Source organism: Aplidium turbinatum, chromosome 9 (genome assembly GCF_918807975.1).
Source record: "Aplidium turbinatum chromosome 9, kaAplTurb1.1, whole genome shotgun sequence".
Classification (NCBI taxonomy): Eukaryota; Metazoa; Chordata; class Ascidiacea; order Aplousobranchia; family Polyclinidae; genus Aplidium; species Aplidium turbinatum.
Window position 1 is genome coordinate 19201214 of NC_137480.1, and position 25691 is coordinate 19226904.

At 37.5% G+C, this 25691-nt stretch overlaps 1 protein-coding gene across 1 annotated transcript; it reads right to left on the reverse strand.

The window, feature by feature from the left end:
- Positions 1 to 175: 175 nt before the first annotated feature.
- Positions 176 to 25691, reverse strand: LOC145777503 (uncharacterized). The gene is made up of 29 exons (XM_082588884.1): positions 25465 to 25691; positions 23787 to 23906; positions 23130 to 23172; positions 22489 to 22654; positions 21786 to 21919; positions 20678 to 20705; positions 20444 to 20506; positions 19531 to 19639; positions 17722 to 18039; positions 17028 to 17132; positions 16834 to 16893; positions 15772 to 15855; positions 13632 to 13737; positions 13340 to 13389; positions 11692 to 11785; positions 10774 to 10903; positions 10391 to 10505; positions 9944 to 10067; positions 9434 to 9526; positions 8854 to 8903; positions 8539 to 8619; positions 7572 to 7613; positions 7332 to 7419; positions 6950 to 7074; positions 6585 to 6683; positions 6020 to 6078; positions 5426 to 5471; positions 5280 to 5321; positions 176 to 2935 (listed from the first exon to the last, which is right to left on the reverse strand). The coding sequence occupies exons 1-29, from the start codon at positions 25562 to 25564 to the stop codon at positions 1809 to 1811; spliced, it is 3801 nt and encodes a 1266-aa protein (XP_082445010.1). The 5' UTR covers positions 25565 to 25691; the 3' UTR covers positions 176 to 1808.

A 25691-nucleotide genomic window follows, 5' to 3' on the forward strand; every position in this document is an offset into this window, starting at 1 on the left:
CCAACCATTCTTTTTATGGATTCCTGAGCATTGCTAACTTTCTGCTTTTTGCAGACAAGTGCAACAGCACTGCTGTCAACTTTATTGTTTCCAGTAGTGACCTATCGTCTGTTTTCTTAAATGTAAACAGAAACAAACCTTTTCCGGATTTTCAAACTCATCATCCAAAACAAAGTCGAATATTTTCAGGTTTTTATTAAACTTAATAAATTGGCAAGTGAAAAATGTACCCAGGCTTGAGAAAGATTTAAAAAAAAGTACAAATCGATGCAATATTTGGAAAAAAAATCATGCATGTTAATAATCTCTGTGATCGCATCCCTCTACAGCGCATTTCGCTTATTCGGTTAGCGAAAGTTGTCATTCATTTCAACGGTAACAGCTGCCAATTGGATGATTGCACCAAGAAAAACTTGTGTCAAACAGCACACTGCTCGCCACAACACACTTCCTGTTGAAGCACAGTTGTTGCAACACTGCAATTCGTTACGTTAACGGTTAATCATAACCATATCAATATGAACTTTGGCTAATTCGCTACATAGTTTGCAACAACATACCCATTAGCGTTAAAACAGTATACAAGTGCTTCAAACGGCAACAGCAAAGGACACGACGACCTTGGACTGCCATCAAAATTACTAAATCAGCCAAAGTCTTTTTACATGAAGTAAAAATTGTCAGGGATAGACACCTGGTGGTGTGGCCCACACAGCAAAATCCGTCATTTTTACATTGATTCAACGTCTGGTGAGTGGTGATGTACGATAGAGAAGTTTTTCTTACAAAGTGCAACATTGAAATAACTAGCTCGTCAGGAAATCAGTAGTGTTTACATTGATTGGACGTTAGCAGACGCTTCTGACTTGGTAGCTATGCTTGGTAGCAATGTCTTATACCAGCACATGGTGTCATGAGTGGAATTGCATAGGAAACGATTGATCTTCGCCACTTCAGCGCGGCTTGGAATATAAATTTAACATTGATTTATCATTTCATGACGATAAAGAAACCAAGTGAAACGCAATGCAATACTAGGCTAGATCAGTTGGAATTTTAATTGTCCCAGCTAGCAAAATTGGTCCTTCAACATTTCCAGACGTTAAACTAACGCAAAAAGACCAATTCTACTAGCATAGGACACGCAGCTGGCAATACATGGAACAAAAGCAACAAACTGGCAATTGCACCGCTTCTACATTTGAACAACGTTAAAAGACAGTAGTGTGGTAAGAAAATGGCTGATACTTCACATACTTTGTACTTGGAAAAACTAAGTCAAAGAAACAAAAATATTGAACCGTAGTCTCAAAGATACGTCCTTTGAATTCAACGTCTCAAAACGTGGAATTGGTGTGAAAAAAAGTTTTAGTTAGCTGGGCTACCACTTCAACAAATACGGTACAAGAATGCTTCACAATAATTGCAAGTAGCGAGCTTTGATAACCCAGTCAGCAAAGCAATCCTTTTTCTATATTGATTTAACGTATAGAAAGAGACTGATTTGCTGATTGAAAAAGGTCAATTTAAAACACAGATATTACAATAAATTCTGAAAGTACTGATCAATAATGATGAAATAAAAACTCTCAAAAGCGTTCAACTATTTACACAACGAATGGAGTACGGCACCTAGAGGTAAACACTGCACGAGGCTTGTGTCTGCAAGAAAAAATGACAAGAAACTGCAACAACTGCTCTCAGAGTTCAACTAAATTACGTGTCGATAAAAGACTAAAAATGATGTGTTGGAAACACAGTGAAAAGTATAATGTCCAAAGGTACGGGTTTAATATGATACGAGAATCTCATGAGGAACGCTTGCAGAGATGAAGCTGTGAACGGATGTTGTTATGGTTGTTAACGTTCTGCGACGACGGAGAAGAAGTTGATTCGATTTGAGACTTTAATTCAAAGTGGTTCTTGGCGTTCAAGAATAAAGCGCTTTTCTGTGGGGTGGTTTTCGAACCGGTGCTTCTTTTTGCTTCCTTCTTGGGTCGATTGAAGCGCTTGCTTAAGCGGCTTACCAGACCTTTCGTTATCTGTGGTGGGCTGGAGTCGCTCCGAGGTCTCGGGTCTTCTGTCAATCGTTCAGATATTTCGACAATTTTTTCAGATTTTCTCCTTTTCTGGTTTGTGAGTTTGCTGTTTTCACTTGATTGGCCGTTTTGTTTAATGTGCGACATCTCGTTTGACGCCACTGTTTTCTTTTCAAATTTCAAAGCGGTGCCTTCGTCAGTTGAGCAGGAGACTCCAATGGGCGAGTGTTTGTCCTTGAAGGAAAACATTGAGTGGTGTTTCTTCTTCGGTTGGACTGGATTCTCCAACTTACCCGAAGTTGCGTTTTTCCGAAGCGAATTCTTGTGACGTAATTTCTGCGACATTCGAGGCAGGCTGTGCAATATTCTGCCTGAGACTGTGCTTCTCTTCTTCTTCAATCGTCCGCTGTCAGAAAAACGATCACCGACAGAAAAAGGCTTCACAAGCATAGGATCGGAGATGAAACTCTCATTTACAGACCTGCTGTGCTGCAGCTTTGTGCTGTCCCATCGTCTTGTGGCTTCACCTTGTATTGTGGTCGCTTTGGGCTTTCTACGAAGCGATAAAGTTTGGGAGTGCGTGATTAAGGGGGAAGCACGTGATGGACCAGGCGCCAAGGGCACCTTGGTATGGCGAAGTTGTGAGTTTGAATTGGGACGCCTACGGTCAACGACTGAGACGGTGTGGCGTCGAACGTCACTGCTCTCCTGCTCCTCGCTAAGCAACGGCACGCCATTACGGTTGCGACTTAGATCGGGCCAGCTGTGATGAATCAGCGGGGATTCGGCCTTTTCCGTGCGGGACGAAACGAACTTCGGCGTCGATAAAATCTCACACGAAGACGGGCGCAGGATTTCGACGTGTTTTGATCGCCGGAAAGAAAGGACATTTCGTTCTGCAAATTAACAGGTAAAATTTACTATAAGGTTTGAGCATGAATCGCTGAAGACAAACAACATTGACATTTATCTTCATCGGAGTTAGAAACTCTTTTATCTCATCTCTAACCACAGCTACTAGATCTACAGATGCTACAAAATCATCTTATCACGGATCGACAAAAAAAACAGCGTTTATGCAAAATAAAAAAAAGCTTTTTGTGTTCATGTGAGCGATGTTTTGCAACCCCAAACAGCAAAATCCGTCATTAACGTTGAATCAATGTAACGTCTGCATTCTGCATGTAACGTCTTGCGTCTGCATGTAACGTCTTCAACGTCTGCAGACGTTGAATCAATGTAAAAATGACGGATTTTGCTGTCTGGAAACCTGATACAAACTTGACACAGTTCAACATGACGTTGCTCCACGCAACACACACAGGCAAGCAAACGTGCAGAAAGTCAATACACCAGTGCATTACATTGTTTCAACGTAGCAGAACGTTAAAACAAAGTAAAAGAAAGTTAAAAGTTAAGTGTTTTAGTGCCAGAGTTTGAATTTTACGTTCTCATGAAAGACCTCAAGAAAATTAAGTTCCCATTAACTATGAAACGTTTTTTAGATTTCCAAAACTATTAAAATCCTGAGAGCGAAGAAGCTGCACCGATTTTTGTGTGATTAGTTGTAGAAAAAAAACTAGACGGCGAAGGTCATTGCATCATGCACATACGCGACATGTTGTGCTTCAGTGTCGCCAGCATAAGTTGTCATCTTTACAATATTTTAACGTCTGACGACTCTTGTGCAACGCGAAAATCGCAAATTTTGCTAGTTGAAAACCAGTCTACAACAAAGACTTTAGAAGAGAAGCAAACACTCAGAAATAAACAACGTCTTGCATGAAACGGGATTATAAAAAGTTTCTCGATTTAAGTTTGAATATATTTTTGTGGAAAGAATCATTAGGCCCATCTGTGTCGCTTGGATGAAAATTCTCATACGTATTTTTTTTCAAATAGGTCACTGATCCACTAAATCAAAACGAAATCTTATGTTCACTTTCAGCAATTGTTGTTAAAGCTAACGGCTGCAATAAACTGTTTAAAATTTGGGTTAGCAAGTATTTTCAAGACACGTTAAAAAAAGTTAGTTTAATGCTCAGTTGTTGAAATAACTTATCAACTGTTTAAAATGCGCTAACCATGCATTACACCAGGACAGCACCACAGGCCAGAAGCCCAGCACCAAGTCGGACACGTCGCCTTTCAGACTTGGTAAGAGCGAGATAGTGGAAATATGGCTTCGGCTAACTTTTATTACAAAGAAGCATATGAAGAGTCCATGTGCATAACGATCAAACTCCATTATTTGCGATTTTTAAATTTTATCATCTCCCGTTCTGTTAGCATCAAAAGTTTTATGTAGCAACCTTTTTTTTGCGGCAAAACGATCAATATCTCTCAAAATAAGGCTTTAAAATAACAAGGTTCAGCCACAAAACGATCAATCTCAAACTTAATTTTCAGTTTACTCGAAAAGTTGGTTTTGGTAGTTTGATCGTTTTGCACCTGGACTCTTCATATATTTGCAACCGATCACAAGAGTATGTCATGGGTAACAGCAATTCTACATCAAGAGGGTCGTCACCCAGGGGTCATTTCATGCCCACCGTCAATGTATATAACTAAGTTTGTTTTAAAAACCTCACAAGTGGCGTCAGTGGGTGTCGAACCAATATCCTTTCGAACATTGGTCGGGCGCCTTACCACTCGGTCACACAACCGACAAAGTATTCAAAGACATAACATCTCATGGTTTCGAGTAGAACGCCACCTTTTTGGAACATGAATGTCAACCGAAACCGACATCTACTTTCAGACAGTCAAGTATCAAACCCCAGTTGAGTTGCAACCACAGAGGTCGCTGGCTGAACGCTGATTGGTTTATTGTTAACGTTAAGCACAATGCATATTCGTGACGTCACATGCAAAACAAACCTTCGTTGATCGGCATCGTCCGAGTCGAACGAGTCTATTGGTGATTTAAAAGAAAGTCAAATAAAAAAATTTACAGTTTGGAAACACTAAAAGTAGGAGGTGGTCAATGCTGCTTGATATGCGGGGTAGTTTTTAAATCAGAAATTGTGAACAAAGCTGCTTCGAAAACACAACTTAGAACTAAGCTAACTACAATATTATAGGCCACTATCGGTTCAAAAGAAATTTTTCAGAGACGATGACTAAAGGCCACCCTACGCTTATCTTGACCACCCCTGATTTTGTGGAAACATATAATCTTCATTCTAAAGTTACAAAGAAAACAAAACATATATAATGGTTGAAATTAAATGAGCTTACCAGCGTGGAATCTTGCCAGGGATGAAGCAGGGCGTGGACGAACTAAATGAAAAAAAAAAGAAGTTCAATGAAATGTTACTTGAAAAAAACATATCTACAAGCTTATTCCTTGTGAAGTGGATGTTTAGACAAAACACGCAACTAACCTTTTGCTTTGGTTGGCTCCTTGTAGATGCTCTCAATTTCGCTCAACTGAAAGGGAAGAAGTTTTAATTGCAATTACAGTCGAAGATGGTTAAACATATTGGCTGCATAGCCAAGTGGTCAAAACCCTGGTTCGACAAATCTCAAGAGCATGTGGCTGTGTCTTTGGCAAGACACTTCAAGACATGCTTGAAGGTGGACACAAAAAGTGGGTTCCGTGCCTTTCTCGTCCACTTTATCTAAATCTTCAACTACCGGGCGGAAACCTGTTTTCGAAATATTTGCTGAACATGAGTTTGGTATTTTCATTTCTTTGTTGTTACTTTTACTTGATTGCGTTCCTACCATTTTACTTCTAAGGACAACAGTTCCATGTTGTTCTTATTGCTCAAAATTATCAACAGCTGTAAGAAGAAATACAGCAATCTGATCTATAGAGCAAGCCATCTACAGCTTCAGATCTGTATGTGATCAACTCATTTTTAAACTTGAACTGAGAATGTTGCATCACATGCAAATCATTGCAAAAAGTCTCGTTTGTACAAGCAGAACAATAAATAGAATACTGAAAGACTGATCGATCTGTGCAAACTCACCTTGTCTCTGAGATCTGCAGTATTTTTCTTCAGGTGATTTAATTCCTCATCGTTGATACCTAAAACAACGGCATAATTAGGTTAGAAAACTTTATTGTTTCATAGAAATATAACTCTATGACGTTCAATCGAGATCACGTGAAATAAAGTCACGGCATTCGTTCCCACATCGGTTGAATAACTTGCATGGGAAGCTGTGAGGATAAAACGTCAGAAGGCAGTTTACTTTTTTAAAAGCAACTGCTCTCACCAATCACAAATGATGAATTGTGGATAAACATGGAAGTCGTTTTATTTGGATAGGCTTCACTTTCTGGGCTCTTGGATTCCTGGATCAACGATGTTACCACACCAAAGTAGTTACGGGGTTATTATGAACACACCAGGCAGAAAAATTCCTAATTGTACATTGATTCAAGACGTCTGATAGACTTCAGGTCTTCGGGAAATGAGAATCTTTTTTTGTTAGCAAAATTGGTCTTTTCTACAGTTTCAAAACGTCTGTAAACGTTGAACCAATGTCAAAGCAGCTACTTTCGCTAGCTGGTTCAGACGAGCATCATACCTGTGGAGATTCCTTTCACGTCGTCTTGGTCTATTTCCAAAGTGAATTGTTCTCCAATCGACTCAGCAAGTTCCAGGTTGGATCCAACTGTGAGGTCGCCTGGAAATGAAGCAGTGGTTTTGCGGAAAAATAAACAACGCGGTATTTCAGTTGAAGCGGAAATAATTAATCTTTTCGCGTAAAAATTCCAAAAAAAAAGCTTGCTAGTTTTGACATCAGAGGCCGCATCCGGCCGTTGAGATAAGGCAAAAAAACTAATTTTGTTTGTTCGATTGTTAGCAATTTCGTACTCGTCTCATGCAATTGTCAGATGCTCGTGTACAATGACTTAGAGATCGTTTTCTAGCAAAGTTTTTAAAGCATACCCGTGTTGGGAAGGTAATATTTGGACGAAGGTTTCTTCGAAAATGACCAACTCCTTCGTTTATGTGCATGACTGTTCTTCTTGCGTAGTGGAGATGCCAGTCGAGAATGACTGGCGCCCAGTAACCTTGAAAAAGTAGATGACAAAAATTTGAAACTTAATTAATATTTACTTTACTGTAATTTACAAACGCCTGGTGATGGTATTATTTCTGCAAAGAAATAACGAAAAAAATCAGACCTTTGGAAAACTTAAAGAATTTTAGCATGATTGCCCAGACAACAAAATCCACCATTTTTACATTGATTCAACGTCTACAGATATTGAACCAATGTAAAAAACAGCATTTTGCTGTCTGGTTGGCAACACACAAGGGTGCCTACCTTGACAAGGGCTTCCCACTGAAGTGGTTGTTTGTGGGGAAAGCTTCCTGAAGTCCTGACCATTCCACTGAATTCACCGAATTATGAACTGAACAATCAAACTGGTAAGTTAATCTATTGGGGAGGTCAGATAGCAAAATATGTTCAATGTATTTTGTGTTATTTTTCACACAGCGGTATAAGAAGTTAACGACAGCATGTTTTTAACGTTAATCGACGCAACAAAAACTGTCTGCATACCTGAGTTTCTCTTCAAATGCTTCAAACGACTTTCTGTCGACGCTGTGCGTAAAAAATATAATTTCAATACCATTGAAAACAACTTGATCAAAGCAGTGTCATGCTGCAGAAAGATGGGTATTGAATAAAGCTGTAGTAAACACTGCAAATCAAAGCAGTATCATCATCATCATCATCTAAATCAGGGGTTCTTAACCTTTTTTCTTTCATTACCCACTTCCGCTACTTAATAAACCTATATTCCCCACATACTTTTAAAACTGACTGAAAAATCAAAATGAATCCTAGTAACCTGTGTGACATATCCCAAAGCACAATAGTATTTAACAAAAAGAACAATTTCAATGAGAAGAATAACATTAAAGATTGTCCATTAATGTCAATGCGATTTTTGTTCTTGCTTTTCAGCGACGATCGAGTCAATGTCAGGCTCTATTTTTGAGATTGCACAACGCAAATCTGATTCCAGATCAATTGTAAAACAATGCACTAGGACTCGGTGTTTGTTAAAAAATATTACTTTTGTGACTAACTAATCAGATTTACTTCCTTGGATATTCGAGTACAACTTAAAACAATTTCCCACTTCTAGACCAGAAAGAATTTCCCACTGCATGGATATTCAGTAATTTCCCACTGGTGGGAAATTTCTCACCGTTTAAGAACCACTGGAGTACACATAGAACAACAAACCCAACTTCAAATTACCCACTTGAAATCCTCAAATTCCCCACTAGTGGGTAATTACCCACAGGTTAAGAACCCCTGATCTAAATTCAGTTTTGGCTCAACTAAATTGGGTTGACTCCACTAGTATAGTTACTGGCAACGCTCATCTGAAGATTGAGTTTGGTTTCTTCATTTTAGGCCCCGATCTTTTTAATTCAGTTAGGCTAATCTAGCCAGCAAATCATTGCTTTTTCATTTGATTTGCTGGCTGACAATAGTTCTAGACAACCAGGCTCACCAGTCATGACGCAAGGCATGGACTTGTGGAAATCAGCACGAGCGGACATTGTTCTGTTGTGGTGGTTCAGGTTCGATTCCGCTGTAAAAAAACGTGTTCAGCATCATGCTTTCAGACAAGATTATAAGTAAATATATGTACATCATAGAAGGGGGTACTTTTCATGGTCGCTTTGAAATGACTTTAGAAAATAGAAAGAAAAGGACAGAAAATATCTGATTGTAATAGAACAAGTCAACAACTTTGATGTAACTCACGAAAACAAACTTTTCATAAATTGTTATTTAACGAGGCGTGGCTTTGCAAGTCACTCACCAGCAGCAGTGTCGTTCAATGCATTCATTCTGTCAACCGACTTGCTTCGCCTGCAACAAGTGTCCAAAAGTTACACAAAAATGTACGAGTCACAATTCGCTCTGCAGGTAAGTAAGCTATCACACAATACAAATACAATTGTAAAGTAGGCATCAAATTTACAGCAATTGTGACCGAAATCGTAAGTACAGGATAAGTTAGATAAAAGTGCGCGATTATTTACATTGTTTCGACATCGGAAGCAACTTTTGCTCGCTGGAACTAGTTGTAATGATATTTCATTTTGACCCAAACGATTCATAGTAGCCATGAACTATCATGCGGAATATTACTAGAAAAACTTCAACCTAAAAACGATTGGAAATATGGACAACGTTGTTTTGGAGACACACGAAGCCTCGTTCAAAAACCAACTACGAGTAACTTTTAAACTTACTGACGTTTTATTAATTCTACAGTTAGGAGAATTTTATCATACCAGGGCATTAAAAAGTACAACAACAAAAAAACTACAGCATGTTCCCCAATGTTTGGTACTTTTGAAGTAGCAGAATAAATAATGTAAGATAAAACGACAAACTTGTCAAGGGAAAACTTTTTGGCGGCCGCCTTCTCCCATTTACTCCATCTCTGACGGAAGCTCCGTTTGTGAGTCACCTCCGGTTTTTCGTCTCTGCACAAAAACGCAAATTCCTAATGAGCTTTTGCGTATAAAATGCACGCAAGCCAAGTCAAATGTTATTATTTTCATGTGAAGATGTAAAAAACATTTAAAACTAATGAACGAAAGTTCCTTTCTGTGTTTTGTTCTTTCAGTCACGCTTTTGTGACGTCAACAAACCAGGATATTAAGTTAGAAGCCTATTTCTGCGTTGTGATTGACGCAAAAGATGACGTAAGTGGAATTTCACTCATCAGCCTCACGTCTTTTTTTTGCGTGATAGCCAGCAGATAAAAAATTTGCGCTAAAACTTTGCAGCTGCTGAGCGTGAGATGGTTCGAGTATGGTGCCGGTGGTCACGTGACACGATCGAGGGATTGGTCACGTGACACGATCTAGTCATTTAATTGGTCAATCAAATACACTTACGCAACCATGCGATGGACTTTGAAGCGTAGATTTTCGTCGCTGGAGGCCGGGTGGACAATGATTGGATTCGATTGCTTGTTTTTGTTGATAACGTTCAGTCTGATCTCGGATGCCCTGGAAGAAGCTGACACAACGGGATCAGTTTACTGAGGTGGAGCATTGCGTTAAAAGTTAAACGCTTGGAAAATGAGGAAAAACCATAGAGGAAAACAGACTCTACTGAAGTCCAAATACATTGGGGTGGCCATATTAGGAAACAATTGAATCTTCTAACCAGTTAATTAAGTTTTGAAGCCAAGAGTGACTTCCTGCTTCCTCACAAGAGAAACTACAGACATTATCGTAGTTGCACTAATTAACAAAGTAAAGATAGTAATATTATTGCAACAACAAAGAAAACTTTTCATCAGGAAATGTGAAATTTCTACTGCAATGAAACATAATCACCTCTACTGGGGCTCGCACTGGATGTGGATTTCGTCTTCTTTTGGTTGAAATCGTTGTCAATATTATTGAGAGAGTCGAAACCGCCGTTTGAACTCTTCGATTGGACAAATGAACTCTGCAAAGTTAAAGATAAACTGAAGCGCTCGAAAAGAGAAGATATTCCAAAGTTCAATAACCCTACAGTTACTTTCGGTGGATTTATTGAAGGCTAACAAGGTTCCAGAAAAACATGGATCTTTAGGCTTAACACGCAACACAACACTGAGAGTCATTTTAAGCTATCAAAATCAGTCTTTCCTACATTGATTCAACGTCTGTAGACGGTAAAAAAGACGGATTTTGTTAGCTGGTGTAACTTTAATCAAGTAAAACCAACAGGAAACCTGATCAGCTTTCAAAGTTGGGACTCGTTTACTAGAAGACTGATGAGGATCTGTGCTCTTCGATGGAGCTTTCCAAAACTTCCAACGACCTTTAGAAGAAAGCTCAAGATCATCTCGGGAGTAGGCAGGTCTTGAGGAAAACATGTCGATATTATGGGTGGTGTTAAGACAGAAATGTTGTAACTCGAACAAAAGGCAAAACAATGTAGAAGCATATCAGCAAATCTTGATATGAAATCTCATGATGATGATGATGATCAGCAAATCTAAATCTTCCGACGTAATGACGCGGCATACCAAAAATAGTCAAAAAAATTTGCCGACTTAACTGCACAGCTATTGCATTCTCTTGCGTTACGGAAACCTCAATTGTCCATTATAAACATAGTGATTTCATTTCTTAAAAATGGGTCGTGGCTTCGAACATCTGTCGGATTGGTTCATGATGTAAATGAAGGATTCGCAAAAGATACAAGTTGACCCATGGGTGACTTAAATAAGTCAAGTAGTGAAAAAAGCAGCAGGCTCCCAAAAACATGTAGCTTGACTTAACGCTTTTTCGTTACGAGAGGACATTTTTTTCATTCTACAGTACATGTTCTTGAGAGGTTATTGATTTTTTAAGTTTCACTTATGTTGATAAATTTGAAAAAATACTGGTATTCCACAGTTTGATTGCGTATCGCAGTACTTTTTCATTCATGGAAGTCGGAATAGGACACTACCACACGAATAGGATGTCTTGCTTATCAATAAGCAATGTCGAAACGGGAATCGAACATCGGACCCTTCGATTAAAAGTCCAATGAGATATCATTACGCCAAGCCAAAAATAGGAAGATGCTACAAAGTGAAACTTACGAAGCTTTGGAATATCTTGGGCATAGGATAGATATTTCTTTTAGCTACACTACTCACTTGTTTTTCTTCAATTGCAAGTTAGAATGTAGGGTTGGTTTGTCTTGTGACGTCACACCAAACGATGACGCAAGAGGAAACGGCTCGCCGCATCCTAAAAATGTGGCCTCATCAAATATCAACATTGCAGTGTTTCATCATATTGCCGTTTTATTGCATCACCAGGCACTAGGCAGTGAGAAGCCACTACCACCAACAGCGTGTCTGCGCGACACTCAAAAGGACATTTCTACGACACCGCTCCAGAGTACACGGCTGTGTCTCGGTAAGACCATTAATGGCATGCTAAAGTATTTGGAGCAGCCGACTCGGGTTAGGTTTTGCTGCTTTCTGTTGTGTTGTATCTATGGTCGCAGTGTACTGCATGTTGTCGCAAAACAAAACGTGATTGTTACGCGAAGATTACTGCACAACAATGCTACTGCAGTAAATGACGGCCAACTCAATGATCAAGATTTAGGCTTTACCGACTGAGCCAAAACCCAAAATAACTGTCTGCCGTAAATACAGTTTCCAAAGTCCGTGATATGCATGAGCAGGATCACTGGTCTCGTCAGCGAAAAGAACCAGTCTTTTTATATTTCTTTTCATATTTATGTCTTTTTATGGCTTCATAACTTTTTATATGGTCAGTTATATGTCTTTTCATACTTTTCAACGTTTAACGGTTAAAATACGTCTTTAAATGTCTAGCCACTTTGAATTGAAGTAAAAAGGCAACAATTCCTGGCTGGACTGTATGGAAGCTGCATCAGCATTGTCAGCAATATGCTGTAAACATTTCACAACCGTACGAGTTGTCTCACGTATGTGTCAAACCTTCGGGATTTAATTGCAGCATGTAGAATTATAGAAATTTGCTTTCTACTACACTAAAGGAAACATGGCCGAAAACGATTGCATCTGGTATTTTAGTAATTATCTTTTGTAATTGAGATATAATTTTTAACGTTTGTCGTATCCGAGCTAATGCCCGGTTTCCAGACAGTAAAATCCGTCAATTTTACATTGATTCAACGTCTGCAGACGTTGAATTAATGTAAAAATGACGGATTTTACCCTCTGGGTTGGTGAGGATTTAGGTTAAGTGGATGGAAGGCAAGGAAGCCAATCTTCGTGTCTACGTTCGTGTTCGTTACAGCAACGTCAAGACGCAGATGTTGATCGCTGAATTTCTATATTTAGTAGCCGCAAAAATTGAAGCAGAAAGAGAAAGGAAACATGACTCAACTACGGATATCCTCAACTTAATAAAAAAGCAACAATACATGCACTGTTGTGATTTACAAGTTCAAAGTTATATACAAATCGAAACAGCACATTTTTTCAAAAGAGCGTTTTTCGAATTACCAATACCATTGAGAAACAAACTATTTGAATGTTGTTTTTCTAAAGTTATGATCACTATAATTTTAACGGTTTGCAGAAACAGAATTAGTAGGATGGTTTTTGTCTACAGCGTATGATTACCATACATCCAGCATATGTATTATGGTCGCAGTCCTATTATAATAACAAGACAAGCAATAACCCAGCTAGCAAAAGTAATCTTTTTTACATTGTGCAATGTAAAAAAGACAACTTTTTGCTGGCTGCGAACTGCACGACATTCCGATCATCGCAAAGCATTCAAGAAATTAATGCTTACCTTTCATTTCGTAGGTTGATTGTGGACGCTCAAAACTTGAATTTCGAGATCTGATCACAAAATAGTTGCTAAAAATATCACTCGTTTCGTGATTTCAAACGCGCTTATAACGGTATAATGCCGCAACAACAAAGTACAAATACTTTAAAAGGAGAAATGTATTCGGAGATTCAATGTAATTGACCCAACCTCAAAATCAATTCTTTTTACAATGATTCAACGCTTGAAATCGAAGAACGTTCTTGGTCTCCAGACGTTGAATCAATGTAAAAAAAACGACTGAGCAACTCACCGCGAAGTGGATCTTGTGATGACATCCCTCAGTCTTCCAACAGGGTGAGCTCGTTTGGGAAGGGTCTGATAAGAGTCCGGGATGGAGGAGTCAAAACTGTTTGATCCTGAACATTGTCAGCTTTAAATTTCACGACAAACTCGCGTTAGTTCAACATCACATTGCATCAAGTTTCCATAGAAAAAAGTTAAACTGTTTAAAAAGTGTTCAATTCATAACACAAGTTTAGCTAATCCCAATAATTTGAAGTTTGACATGGAAGTTGAAATAAAATGTAGAAAAAGTTTCAATGTAGTTGGAAAATATTACGTTGCCTAATCCACTACGTTGAACAAAGATCGGTGCTTCAAGCGTCGAACGAATTAAAACACAGCAAACCAGAGGAAATTATCTTCAGTAGAAAATCACTAGTCTTTGAAAAGACTTAACAAAAGGTATCATTACCAGATACTACTATTACATAAACGTCCAATTATAAGAAATGTCATACAGAAGATATGAGGGACATAATCGACGATGTAGCCACAAAGAAGGCCGCAAGAAACCAAGCTTCAATATTATGGTTCAAATCAAACCGCAAGAAATCTGTTTTCAAACACGATTGACAAAATTGCTAGTTACACGTACAGAGGTTGCAACCTATCATTGACTACTTTATAGCTGGTTGAAGAGCGACAAGTGGATTTCCAAAACATGTTCTGACTAGGACATCACTGACCTCACAATATTGTCAAGCGTAAAGACCACTAACGTGTGATGTGGGCGTAGCTTCACTGCAGCATGACGTTTTGCAAGCGCCCCAGACAGCAAAGGTCGTTTTTTACATACCGTACGTTCAATCGATGTTAAAAATTAAATTCACTCCTATTTGTTAAAATTAAAGTAAAGCAAATATTATCCGTGTTTATGACGAAACAAATGGTTTGAAGCGGACCCAATAACCAACGTCTACCAACGATTCAGCAATGTGGAAGCGTTTCTTGGCTAAGTACAACCTTGAACTGAGGCGCTCAGGTCAAAACGATTTTCAGAAAAAAACTGAAAATTGCAAGAAAAAACAAATAAACAACCATCCACGTAAGCAATGATACACTCGCTATACCAAAGCTCTGGTCACAATCGGAGAAACACGCCCAGAGTTTGTTTATTATAATTACAAACTGGAACAGAGCCTCGGGTTAGTGCACTAATAAGCACTTTTCGATGCAGTAACAAAGCCCAGTTCTATTGTTTTACATTGATTCCACGTCTGCATGCGTTGAAAATGGTATATTTTGAAAGCTAGATGGTGGCTACGCAAACGACTGGACAAGTCCGAAATCATGTGACATTGCTGGCACACACAGAATTACCAACTCGTTGCCAGTTATCAAATTAGTGCATTTTTACATTGATTCAACGTTTGTGGACGTAAAATAGAACTTATTTGCTGGTTTGACGCAAAGCTTAGTGACAAATTAAGCCACAGCCGCATGAATGGTAACAGAACCGGGCTAATGCGGATAATTTTCGAATATTGTAATTAATGACCAGCAAGACTTAAGACATCCGACTATGTCAAATGTGTAATTATTCTTCGAAGAAGAACCTAACTTTAGAAAGAAATTAAAAAGCACAAATTTTCAATTTTCTAATTGAACATTGATGCTGAATTAAAACCGAAATAACTGCTGCCACACTTAAAAACTAATTTCCTTCATTGAATGAAGAAGATTACTTGACTTAGCCCAAGATTCGTTTCTCATTGGTAATCTGCGTTAGCCCATGACAGACTGACAGTGTTAACACTTCTGCCATGTGACGGTACACACAGACGTTCAACATCAGAACGCAACAGACAGAGCTCAAAGAAGCTCAAATAAAGTGCGAAGTACCGAGAAATCATGCAGATTCCTCGCAGAGAGTTCGATTTTAACAAAAGTGTTTGATCAGCAACGAATGTGGCATTTCTATGGTATTGAATTAGTTAACTGATGCTGATTTGCTGAAAAAATGATGAATTGCTGACTTACGTCGCACTGAAAGCCCGTTTCCGTAAACAGAATCACTTCCTGAGCTATTCAGAACGAGCCACAGCATAAAAACTTCGCAATTTAAACATCTTGTAATGTTAGCGGTGAGAAATATGAACCATACCAACCTTTTTCATTTTTCAGCTCTTTAACTTGAGCCTCAAGTTGATGCACCCGTTTGACCAACGCTTGGTTGTGATTTCGAAGGTCGCCTGGTAAAAACAAACAAAGAAAATAACGACTGAATAATTCACGGTTGCAATTTGTTTCGTATATTATGTAAACGATCCGCATGAAAACGTATTCAAGTTTGGGTACTCTTTGCAACACACAGCAAGTGCATCCCAGGTTGTAAATTCGTCTCTTTTACATTGATTTGACGTATGACCGTCTTCAGACAACAAATTTCCCAGCCAGCAAAGTCCGTCCTTTTTACATTAATTCAACGTTGAATTATGTAAAAAGGACGAGTTTTGCTGGCTGGGTTAACAATAACATGTTCAGACATTGTTTACGTAAAAAAGGAAAGATTTTGCTTACTGAAATAAGCACAGCTAAAACAGTGTGAATACCTCAACCAACTATAAAAAGTGATTATTTTTCTCAAAAGTCGACGTGGGCTGATGTTGTGAGCCAACAAAGCCAAACGCAACACACAAAAATGGTTTAACGAGGCAATTACTGGCCATTTTCTAGTTCTATCTACTCGATGATGAGAAGACCGTTATCAGATGTGTTTGTCATACCAGGCAATAAAATCCGACCTTTTTGGATTGATTCTACGTCTTCAGACGTTGAATCAATGTAACGGGGCCGGATTTTGCCATTGAGATAGGTTATGGATATCAGAGTTTTGAAGTTCGTCTGTTGACGTAATTGATAGATAAAAGACATTTAAGTACATGGCGACATGACATAGAGTTGCAAGACCAAAATATATTTATTTATTCACTTGACTTTTCAGTTAATTAGTTATTATTGCTGTTTCGTGTCTTGAAAGCGTGATAGACTGTAACAAACTAGAAAAAAGTCCATTGAACAAGTCAACCAATACAAACTATAACAACATAGTCTGTCATTTTTACATTAATTCAACATTTGCAAACGTTGAATCAATGTAAAAATGACGGATTGTGCACTCTGGGCAATGTTTTAGCGAAAACATTTCATTGTATAAAATTTCTCCCTACCAATTTGTTCCACAAGCTTACAAACTTGCTCCAAATGGGCGATGCCATAGTCATCGTAATCTGCGCACAGTAAACAAAGACAACATTTAGTTCATACATCCGTAGTAGCCTTAAGCAAAATAGCTCGAATGCTTTTTAATGTGGTGACATCAAGACTAAAGATAGTATATTTGACGGGCTACGTTGATACCGACCTTTCGTTCTTTTACATTGCGATCGGTTGGACAGGCTCATGGCGGATTGGTTGCGGGACATTCTTCTGGACATCATCTCCGAGAGGATGTTATTAGCATTGGCGTCTGGTAAATGCAAATTAACACAAATAAAATGCATGACCAATCTGTAGGAATGGAGTGAAAGACGACCGGCATTATGATTTCTTTTTCTCGAGCAGTGAAAAGTTACATTAACCCAGACAGCAAATCAGTCGCTTTTTATATTGATTCAATTTCTGCAGACGTTGGATCAATGTAAAAAAACGCCTGAATGCTGTCTGGAATTAACGAACTAGTTCGGCGGTAAATTGCGGAAGTATTCTCCATCTAAATTTCTGCAATATTGGGGTGAAATTTACAAGTTGCGTTGAAGTGGCAAACGTTTCTCAGATAATTTGATTTGATCAACTAATCGCGAAAACAGAAAACCAAATCTGTAGTGGATTTAGTGAATATCTTTTTCCACTGTTCAATGAAATCACAATATCACCAAGTTTCATTGCAATGCAACCACAGTAAAGCGACTGGCTCAAAATATAAGATACAATTTATTTCTTAGAATTAGATAAGTAATATAAAAAACACTTAATTTCACAAAAAGCCACAGGTCACAAAGCAAATTAACATCGAGCCAAAATAAATTTACAAACATCAAGCGTTGGCTGATCTTCACCTAACACAATGTCGAAGAGGGAATGGGATCTGGTGCAGCGCCCTTTCGTTTCTTCGGAGGATGTTTTTATGACTGGAGGATGAAGAGAACATGGCAAGGAGTTTTCATCCACAGATGCGTCCGACATGAATACGCTCCCGGATGCGACGCTACGTTGTCCGATGCTCTCCGACTTCTGGTGGCCGTACACAGGAGGTTTTTGCATCAGAAGAATCTTTGACTCAGGAAGATCAGGAACGCGGTCGTTTGGATCAAAGGAACTGAAGTCCGTGTCTTCAGCAACAACTTCGCTAAGTGAGTGGGACCTCAAGATAGGATCTAACAATTGAAAAAATATGGTCAGATTAATAGAGTAAAATATGTTTCTTACACCCCCAGTTAGATTTTGTCCAGATATTATGAACATCAACTCAGTGATTCAATCAGTGTGACGCTGGCGAGATAATTGCCAGTCCCACGTGTCACTATTATACTTGCATGTCCACAAGAACACTAGCAACTTCTTCAACGTGCTGTTATGTCGTCCATAATTACATAGTAACATAGGAAAGATCGGAGCGTCACAGTTAATGGCATTCACTGTTTTATTGATAATCAAAAGCAAATTATTTCATGACTAACTGTAGGGTGGCTTCTACAAACATCATGCATAAAAATGTTGTCGGTTTTACGCAGCCGAGATCTGTTTTGGTTAAATAAAATTTGAAGATTGCATGGTGTATTAATTTTCCTGCGCGTTTAATCAAATGGCAAATGTGAGAAAGTAAGTTGTTGCCCAAGTTGGACAAATTTAACTCACAAGAGACTTTCAAGAACTTTTCATAACATTATAAGCAGATTCACTAGGCTATCAATTACTTCTCTCCTAAAGCTATACTTTTCATAATACTGTGTGAGCTAAGGTTTTGACACCATGGCAAGCTTTACAAAATTAAATGGTTGCTTTAATATATCGTAAAAAAAGAAGAATTGCAGTTCAACAAATTGAAGTAACATCTGTGACCGTTAAAACAACGCAAACAAGTTTATTTTGAAGTAAAATTAACAGCTACGAATGAGCTTGTAAGATGCGGAATGGCCCGTTTCGGTGAGTCCGATTCGGTTAGTCCGATTCGGTGAGTCCGATTCGGTAAGTCCGATCCCTTAACGGAGGATTTTTTCAATTTTTTTTTAAATTATCGGGTACCGTAGCCTAATTATCATTGCCGTTTTAGGGTTAGGGGTTAAGGTTAGGGGTTAGAAGTTAGGAACTCACCGAATCGGACTCACCGAATAGTAGCAGACCCTGTAAGATGACCCTAGTATTTCAATTTCGACTCGAAATCCATGCCTCAACCCCAATATAATTGAAACCAAACATAAACTCACAAGATTATATTCTTGTTGAGTCAAATTGCAATGTGACAGAGTTTTCTAAACACTTTGTTAATGTTGCCTTCCTTCACCTTGCGTGCATGTACATTCGCGCAAAAATACTGAAGTTGTGACGCAAATTTTGCAGAAATGTAACGTGAATGCGGCTCAGAATAGGGCCCAATTTTTTTCACAAACATACGCTGCTCTCCATCCAAGAAGAACAACTAGGCTTAAAACCTCTGACAGAAACAACTCCAAGCCATAGCAAAAGTCACAATTACAGACTTATTCGACTATCATGTTGAAAAACATTTTTTTGTGTTGATGAGTTTTTGCTATTCTCCAGGGTGGCCAAAATTCCAGGCACCAAATTTCTGTCATTTTTACATTAATTCAACATCTACAGACGTTGAATAGATGTTCAAAATAGCGGATTTTGCTATCTGGGATTACCTTTATTCCTATCCTCCTGTTGTTCTTGCTGCTTGGCAACAGTGGTCGCTTCTTGCACTTCCATGACAAACGCGTTGATTGTTGCGAGAGCGTCTTGTCGGTTGAACTTCTACAAACATAGCAACAACTTCAAGGACAAAGTGTTGGGTTTCACAACACTGCAGCGTGAATTGCCAACTAAAACGGTTAATAAACTGTTTCAAATGCATAGAATCGACGTCAGGAAACGAAGAAAACCGTGATTCAAGTGGTTGGTTTTGCTTTCTGGCATAATTAGCAAGTCGATTAAGTTGCCCAAACTTTCACTTGACCAACGGCAAACTTTTGATGGTCCCATGACATGAATCACTATCCAGTCAACAAATCAGCCCTTTTTTACAGTGATTCAACGTCTGCAGACGTTGAATCAATGTAAAAAAGGACTGATTTGTTGATGGGCACATGATAAAATCTTGTGATGTTACTTGTTACATCACTGGATTATATGTGTGTACTGTGTAACCAAAGCACGTTTGGCATTAACGTTAAACCAAACCAAAAATACGTTTTACACGATGATTTGTTTTTGTTTTCGACGAAAAAACATTAAGATTCACTGATGGATGGGTTATTAGAAAAGGAATATATACAATCATATATCTATCAGGCCAGGAGAAACGGTGGCAACTCAAGCGAAACAAATAGGACTAAGTCAAACCATCTAATCTAATGCGTTATCTAGTTAACGAGTCGTATGGTTCTCAAATCATTCTGCGAAGCTACTAATTAATAAATAAACGTTACAGTATTTCGAATATAAACTTTGGCTATGGCTGAATTTGAAATAACCGAAGACGAACAACTAAAATAACAGTCAAAAACAATAAAGTCATGGTAGCCAGTAAGGTTGGTACATAAGAAACAGATGCTTTACCTTCACTGGCTCCTGCATGTCAACGTTATTGATGTGCAGCGATGAGAGAGAACGTCGGGAACCCTGGGTTGAAAATGCGTGTATTGGCGATAAATAACTATTTTTATCTTTCGTCTGCGCAGGCAAAAATGGCATTTGATGAAAAACTAAATCGATGCATTCATTTTCTAACGCTACAGTCTACATACTCTACAGTACGTCACTGGTTATATGGCAAGACACAGTGAAACTCACTTGGGAAGGCATATTTCCTTGTTTTGATCTGAAAAGTAATTTACCGATTGACCAGATACACCATGATATGTACAATTACTAGCTACAGGTGCAAGTCCGATTGTTTAACTAAATAAAATGAAACGGTATTTCACAGACACACGACAAAGTGAAAAAATCCTTCTGCAATCTGAACAATTGCAAACTGCATTTCATCGCCCAATGAACGCTAGAAAAATGGTATTAGTGAACTTTTTTGTACTTTATTTCTACACAAAAACAATTGGTTTGTTTGAAAAAATTAATGGCGACCTTTCTGGCTGAACGTGTGAGCTGGTTTTGAATTTCAACTAAAGCATATTCCGGAATGGCCCGTTTCGGTGAGTCCGATTCGGTGAGTCCGATCCCTTAACGGGGGATTTTTTCAATTTTTTTTTTAAATTATCGGGTACCGCAGCCTAATTATCATTGCCGTTTTAGGGTTAGGGGTTAGAGGTTAGGAACTCACCGAATCGGACTCACCGAATAGTAGCAGACCCGCATATTCGGTATAATCAATCCAGACAACCAAATCCGTCATTTTTACATTGATTCAATATAAAAATGACGGATTTTGGGAAAACATGTCGTTGAGTGAACTACATGGATTTTTTTCTCTTGTTAAAGTACTGAATGTCAAACTAGCAAACAATATTTTCCTTCTACCAATGCAAACAGCGAACACATCACGTGCATAATTTCGAGTCATTGTAATCGTGTTTTGCAGTGGCATGCTATGACTTGAAGACTGGTTATTTGCTGAGCATTTGCTAAAATTTTCTTGGAAAATAACAATCGATATGTATGTCATGTGTCTGAAGAATTTGATCTGGACAAATTATGAGAAACTTATAACTGAAAATCACCTTCTATAGAAAATTAAAAAGAAAAAGTCTTCCGTTTCGCTACAGCGGAAATCGTTAATTAAAATTACGCAATTAATAAAACAAATATGCATACCTCGACAGCAAGTTATGAGTTAAACGTTGTGATGAATATAAAATATTGCGATGTATGTCTTCACGTTACACTAGCAAAGCAAAACGATAACTGCTCTATTCAAACCGTCGCACAAACTAGGAACACATACTTGGCTTGGTTTGTTGTTGTAGTTTTAGGATTAGGAAGAAGATCAGGTTTAGAGTTGTCTAAAACCGCGTTACCATCACGGCAATCACTTTTAAACGATGTTTTCCTTTTAACCCTTTTCCGAACGACAACCTCCTAAAAATATTTAACAAAAATTGACAAAAAAATTAGTATTTGAACACTGAAGACAACTTTTTTCAATTTGCTTGGCCATGTATTTGAGCACTTGCTATGAATTTGAGCTCTTGAGAAAACACTTTGTACATTTGAATTTTCAACCTTTATTGTTTCAATTTAAAACAGCTTTGTTGCTTCACAAACAAAACATGAGCAATTGATCACAGGATGTAATGTGGCCAAGTTTCTCGACTTTTCAACCAGCGAAAGAGAATAAGATGAACACACGAAGAGAACATGATGGACAATGGTGGCACATCATATAACACCATTCGTGTCCAACAGCATTGTAAAGTTTGTTAAAGGCGATTGAAATGATCAAGCTGTGTAGTCATGTAGAAAATCAGCACTAGTTCTACACAAGCAAGTTCTACAACACCTTCAGCAAGTTCTACACCAGGTGTATCAAGCATTTAAAGCGATACAATTTAGAGTTTAGACAAAACATTACCATATTACGTATCAAAATGATTTAATTTCTGCGACCTATGCAGAGTTAAGAGATTTACAACATACTTATTACTTACAGTGAGTTGTTGGTCTTCAGATGTGATGTCATCATTTAACTGCTTATGGTAGGCAGGTACACCAGTAAACACAACTCGGGAATTTTTTCTCAAATCTTTTTCACAGACCGATGCTGATCGTCTGGGCATTTTCTTTTGACTTCCATCTGAACCAGAGGAACGATATCTGAAAATTAATTGCCAATAAAATATTATATAAATTACTATCAAAAGAATAAACTTCCTCTATTTTTGTTATCAACGTGTCTGGAATTACATTACACAATACCAGCAATTATATGCGGCATATCAGCATAAAAATGCAGAAAATTTGGAAAACGTCAATTGCCATGCATTAATAGCTAAGTAAGGAAGTATGTAATGTGTAGCAAGTGACATAAATACAATGATATGCGAATAGCACAGTCGTTGTGTTTCAAACTACCGTAGTGTTGTTGACACAAGAATGTATTGTTTACAAAACGGTAAATCATATATTCTATCAAATTCTAAACAAGCGTAAAAAATTATGCAAGGTGTGAATGTAGGGTAGGGTTGTGGACTATCACAATATCTTACAAATCGATAGAATCAATGCGCAAAGCATAATTTCAATTCCTAAGCAAGAATAACGATAGGGTAGTAGGGTACGGACTACTTACAATATGCCATCATCGGATGCTCTGATTCCGATTTCTTCAAGAGCTGCAAAAATTAACCAAAACTGGTAATCATGATAAAACATTTTACTTTTTACTTTTTTCACAGTAATATGATATTTTAAGACAATATACTATTAAAAAGGTTAAGAAGTTTTAAAAAGAAAGCCTCAAGTGTAGACTGTAGAACATACATGTTTACAGAGATAAAAATAGATGAAAAACGATGAATGCAAGTGATTAGTGCTAATTTAAAAACATTAAATCATTTCAGTGATATATCAAATATAACACCACGGTTCGGTTGTAAATTCACTAAATATTGTTCAATGTAAATATGTGATAAAATTATTATTATTCTTGTGACTGAAAAATAGAAAAATATCCATTAACCACCACACAAGTGATCAACGAAGGCAGTGAGTTCAAAATAGAGATAGGTTTACGGTACTTTGAATCGTCAAACTTACCAGTAAATGAGATGAACGCAACTTTAATATAAAACTGACACTGAAAAATTGTTCAACCCATGAATGTGATACAAGCAATACATTAAAGAAATATATAAAATAAACACAATTGATACATTTTGCTACAATACTGGTACCGGTATACTTAGATATATGTCTAAGAAGGTATTATGATTCATGAGTACAATACCTAAGTTAGATTTTTTCTTTCTTCTTTTTGATTTTTTTCGTTTGCGAACTTTAACTGAGCCAGCTCGATCAACCGAAACCACAATGCCCGAGTTTTCATTTTTCAGATGATTAATTGCATCTTAAAATATCCAACGTTATTAAAATAACGAATGAGTTACAAAACATGATCAAATAAACTGTTGTTCTAACTTCATAAGCAAATATCATAGCTTCTATCAAGCTGATACAAGTAGTCCATAAATTATCACATTCTTCTGTAAAAAAGTTGTGTACTAAAAGGTTGCACTTGTACTTGTAGGCTGTAGCAGTGTAGCATGGGATTGTAAGACAGGGACACACAGGAAGATGGCTTGTTTTTTGAGCTCAGTGCCAAATATACATAAAATTGGGCCAGTGACGGATCCAGGAGAGGGTAGCCTAATTATATATCCCCTTAAAATTAAAAAAATAACTGTATATAAATTTACGGTACCGGTATCATATATTTGCAAATGCGGACTAATGTAGACAATAGACATGGACAGTGCACACCATTGTTGAAATTGTCCCCTAAAGCTACTTGCTGGATCCGTCCCTAAATTGGGCCTATCTTGTAGCAACATAGCCCCACTTCAATGGAGATGAATGTGTTATATAACAGGGGTGCGCAAAAGCTCTGCCAAGCAACATGTAAAACATAGACCCTCTGCAACTCGCTTAGCCCAGCCCCAACAATAAGTTTTCAACTCAAGAGTGAAGGTGTTTCTCACAGTAAAAATATATAAATAATTTACAAATAAAAATTGGTCATAAAAAGCAATTTTCTGGGGTTACTTAGGTAGATATAGTACTTTACATGATAGTCTAAACTTTAGACTCTAAAGTAAACTATCTTTGCAAACTGTTTTTTTTTTTCGGTCATTTATCGGTCATTGACCGATTTCTTAGCAAAATGTTCGAAAAAAATACAGTCAATTCAATCAAAATGTTCGAAAAAATATATATATAATATATAGTCAATTTACTATATATGACCAAAAATGAATAAAAATGACCGAAATAAATAAAAAATTACCGAATTTTTTCTAGTCATTTCAGACAAATGACCAAAAAGTCTCAGCGAAAAAAAAAAACCCAGTTTGCAAATGCATGGTGAAAACAAAGATGGATGACATGACAGACCTTGTAGCTCTCTTGTAATGTGAAGGCTATGAAATAATTTTATAAAATTTACTAATGCTTATTCAGGTTTTCAAGGATTTTCTTCCAAACCTGTTCGTAATTTTACTCAACCAAAAATAAGAATTATATCATATACATACATTTACATTTATATATAACAACTATACAGCTTTAATGCATCAAGTTAAATCTGTGGATTGTGATATGATGCTTGTTTTGCCAAGATTAGAACTTTACAAAAGTTAAAAAGTTATAAAAAAAAATCATGATATATAAATATGACTATAGGCAGATTACTATGCTTAAGCAGACTAAACAATTAAAAGGAGAAAGCAACAAAAGCTAAAGAATATACGCTTAAGTTCAAACACAATTTTAGAGCGATCAACATAATTTTTACAGAAGAAATAAACAAATGTCAAAGTTCTTCATTGAGCTCTCGATTAGTTAAAGTTAAAATACATGCTTGAAGAACATTTAGAAACAAGTCAGAATATAAAAAAAAATATTCTAACCTGGTATCACTTTCTTTTCATTTACAGTGGTAACATAATAATCCAAACTTGTTTCACTATCTAGTATCGGTGCTTGTTCTTCGAGTTTGTTCTCATTCATTGCAAGGTCAAAACTATGTACTATTATGTTTTATAGCTAAATAAAAAAACATCAATACTACAACTAGTTTAGGGCCTAGTAGATGATGTGACAGCAAAAATAATAGAATAAAGTGAACAATATTACA

What these genes read in the sequence shown, in the direction of transcription:
- LOC145777503 (XM_082588884.1), bottom strand. Translation starts at nt 25,564, where the DNA reads ATGAATGAGAACAAACTCGAAGAACAAGCACCGATACTAGATAGTGAA. An exon ending in CCTCTTCGACATTGTGTTAG is followed by an intron (nt 17,133 to 17,721) that starts GTGAAGATCAGC and finishes TGCATTTACCAG; the next exon opens with ACGCCAATGCTAATAACATC. An exon ending in ATCACAAGATCCACTTCGCG is followed by an intron (nt 13,390 to 13,631) that starts GTGAGTTGCTCA and finishes TTTTGTGATCAG; the next exon opens with ATCTCGAAATTCAAGTTTTG.